The sequence below is a fragment of the Quercus suber genome, unplaced genomic scaffold, assembly GCF_002906115.3.
Source record: "Quercus suber isolate HL8 unplaced genomic scaffold, Cork oak 2.0 scaffold_160, whole genome shotgun sequence".
Lineage (NCBI taxonomy): Eukaryota > Viridiplantae > Streptophyta > Magnoliopsida > Fagales > Fagaceae > Quercus > Quercus suber.
The window spans coordinates 420714-424480 of NW_027069621.1; the positions used below are offsets into that span (position 1 = coordinate 420714).

At 35.5% G+C, this 3767-nt stretch overlaps 1 protein-coding gene across 1 annotated transcript; it reads right to left on the reverse strand.

The window, feature by feature from the left end:
* Positions 1-795: 795 nt before the first annotated feature.
* LOC111999410 (putative pentatricopeptide repeat-containing protein At1g53330) lies at positions 796-2274 on the reverse strand. The gene has a single exon (XM_024031531.2). It carries the CDS (start codon positions 2225-2227, stop codon positions 815-817), a length of 1413 nt encoding a protein of 470 aa, XP_023887299.2. The 5' UTR covers positions 2228-2274; the 3' UTR covers positions 796-814.
* Positions 2275-3767: the final 1493 nt, after the last annotated feature.

Here is a 3767-nt window from a genome sequence, read left to right on the forward strand (position 1 = left end):
TTAAACTCCAATCCGAGTCTCCAATAAAAAGGAACAAAAAAAAAAAAATCAAGGACAAAAAACTAAAGGCAAGCTGTCTGGAAGAAGCAGAATGCAGCCTTGGTGTTCATAGTTCAGTTTCACATAACGCATAATCCTCAAACAAATTCAAGAGAAAAGCACGCATAGTTCTAAAGATCCATTAAAAGACTCCCACATGTGGTGAGTGAAGAGTCACTATAACTATTCTACTCTGCTCTCCACAAATGACCTAAAAAACTGAAATGATAAGGCATCTCCATTGGTAAGGCCTTTCAAATCCTGAAAACCAGAGAAAGAGAGTCATTATCAAGAGGAACATTGCTAACAAATGATATCACTAGTCTCCAGAGCAACTGGGATCAGTTAGTACAACTTTCCAATGAATTCTACCTTGAAACTTCAATATATATACATATGCAAGAACTAAAACGGGTACAAAGTGGTGATTTGGGACTGCTGGCAATGAGAGATATTCCATGAAATTGCCACCTTAGGATTTAAAGCAAAATTAGTTCTCCAACGTAATGCCATTGTTGTCTCTCAGTGATTTTGATGGAAAGATGTATAGCCTCAGAGAACATTAAGAATGCAATACGGAAATCACTTTGCTCCATTGCAGCCCAAATAGTACAAGAAACTATTGCAAGAGACTGAAGGTATTGAGTGGCATAGAGAAACTTCTAAGCACAATTAAATTAAGTCTGAAATTCATCATCCATGAGAAGATAGAAGAAATTAAGAAGCAAGTATTTAATTGGAAAAAGACGCTTAAGCTGATCAGCACAGCAAAAAATTATGGCATTACCAAAGTATCAATAATGTCAGAGGAATTTGACAGCATATTTTTCTTGCATACCATGTCAACTGCCATCTTCCAGGTATCTACAACAATAAAATTTCCTTTTCCTAGACTATCCAATACAGACAATAACAACTCCAAATTAACTTCATGACACAACCTATCAACAAGTATATTTACACTAGCAAGACGAGGCACAAAACGTTTGAATATCATTTCATCTAAAATAAATGCTGCCTCCTTGAACTGCCTACAATCACAAAGCCCATCAAAAAGTGTCCGGTACGACACCACATCAGGAGGAAAGCCACGTCTTGGCATATCTTCAAGCAAATCCCTTGCTTCACTCCATTTCCCCTCCTTACACAATCCACCAATTATTACATTATAGCTAATAACATCCGGCTTACACCCCTTCTCTACCATCTCATCCAAAATTCTAAATGCTGCTTCAGAATTCCTCTCCTTACAAAACCCACTAATCATCGCGTTATAAGTCACCGTATCAGGCATGCACCCAAAGCCTTTCATTTCCTCCAAAAGCCCAAAAGCCTCTTCTTTCCTCCCAACCTCAAAAAGCACACTAATCAAAGTAGAATACACTGTTGAGTTCAATTTCAACTTGTTTCTCACCATCTCCTCCTTAAGCTTAAAAGCCAAACTCAATTCACCAATCCCACAAACCCCTTTAATCAATGAGGTATAAACAAACGCATTAGGCATAACACCATAAACTCTCATCATATCATTTTTCAACTTAAAAGCTTCTTCCAACCTAAAGTTCAAACAAAGCTGATGAATCAAAGTCCCGAAAGTCACCACACTGGGACAAACACCTCTCCTCTGCATTTCATCGAACACGTACCGCGCATCCTCCAACCTCCCACTCCTACAACAAGCCTTAATCAATATATTATACGTACAAGCATCTGGGGTTCCATATTTATGAAAACCCAGAAACATTTCTCTCAGTTTGCGAAATTCTCCACAGTTACAGAGCCCATTCAGGAGCGAATTGAGAGATTTAACAGTCCGGTGGCAACGAAAATCGGGCATTCGAAAAAACGTGAGGACAGCGCGGTCGGGGAGGCGGGCTCGGGCGTAGAAGGAGATGACATTGCAGAAGATGATTTCGGTGGGAGAGAAGCGAGTTTCGTGTTTAAGCTGGTCGAGAATTCGCTCCATTTCGTCGAACATTTTGGCCCGGCCAAGCTTGGTGATGATGAGGTCGTAGGAGACGAGGGTGTAGCGGAAAGGCTTTGCCTTAGTGGGATTTGTGTTAGAGTTGGAGTTAGAGTTAGAGTTTGGGTTTTGGAAGAGGTGGAGAGCAAGGTTTGGGTCCTTTTGGAGGCGAAGGAGAGAGGAGAGCCTGAAGGGAGAGATGGGTTTTACTTTTACAGGTTTCATTTTCTATCTGAGAGAGAATTTACGACAAAGAAAAAAAAGGGCAAAGACCGGGAAGAGAATTATTTTCAAATTTATACTTCCAAAAGTAATTATTAGAAAATATAAAAATATAAAAATTTATAGAGTTTCAAACTTTCAATTAGAGAAAACATTAGGTCCTGATAGCGTTCATTCTTTATCATCAACTAGTGTATAGTTCTCATTCTCAAAAAAAAAAAAAAAAAAAAAAAAAAATCTTAGTGTATAGACTATGCACATGTATGAATACAATTAAAAAATAAAAAATGTTCAAATTATATATGGTATTAGCTTATACTTTTTTTAAACCATAAATTCCTAAAATATGTAATATAATATATAATTTAGAATTTAATTGGTTTTAAACTCTTCAATTTTTGCACCCAATAATTCACTTGCCACAAAAATCAAAAACTTAGATGGACACATGGTGGAAAAGTATACTTCAATTGAAATCTAATCTACAATCTAATTGGATTTGGACTTTTCGATTTTTACAATCAATAATTTACTTGGCACAAAAATAAAAATTAAATAGAACAAGTGGCGCAAAATTGAGAATCTAATTAAAATCTAATGGAATTTTCCCTAAGTTTTAGCTATTAATAGATACTAGTATGTAACCCCGTGCTACCGCACAGGATTGGTTAATTGTAATGATGCTATTGATCATTTTGTTTTTGTTTTTTTGGGTTTATCACACGAGTGATAGAATTAAATCAAACAATGAAAAATATATATTGCATTTTATTATTTAAGTAATGCTATTGGTCTTTTTTTTTTTTTTTGGTTTATCATACATAAGATAGCATTAGATAAAACAATGAATAAAAAAAAGAGAATATTGCATTTTATTATTTAAATGATGCTACAATGAAGAAAAAAGAGAATATTGCATTTTATTATTTAAATGATGCTACAATGAAGAAAAAAGAGAATATTGCATTTTATTATTTAAAATATATAAAAAGACATTAAAAAATAAAAACTAATCATTGAGCTTGGAATCTTCTTGGAGGCGCCAATGAAGCGCTAATGTATGAGAGCGTGAAGTAAGGAAGAGTGGGATTGAACATTGTGTTTGAACCCGATCTTGCTCTGAGAAATCCCTAAGGAGGAGGAGGGGGTAGTGTGTGAATCTAGTTGGTAGAGGTTGAGAGAGGAGGAGACATGGGATGACAATACGGAATTAGGAGAAGATGATGTTTTACTTTTATAGTCTTTCTCGTTGAACTCCTTAGTTCTGGTTGTAGAATTAGAAGAGCTCCAGACTCTATTGAGATCACCCATAAAAGTGTGCAGGTGAGATGTTCTTACTTAGGCCAATGAGTATTATTATTGTGGTTTTCTTGGCTTCCGTGTTAAATGTTAATGCATAATTTATTTAGGCACAAAAATTAAAAAATTTAGATAAGATATATGACACAAAATTGAAGTCCAATTTATAATCTCCATAAAAGTGTGCAGGTGAGATGTTCTTGTTTAGGCCAATGAGTATTATCATTGTGGTTTTCTTGGCTTC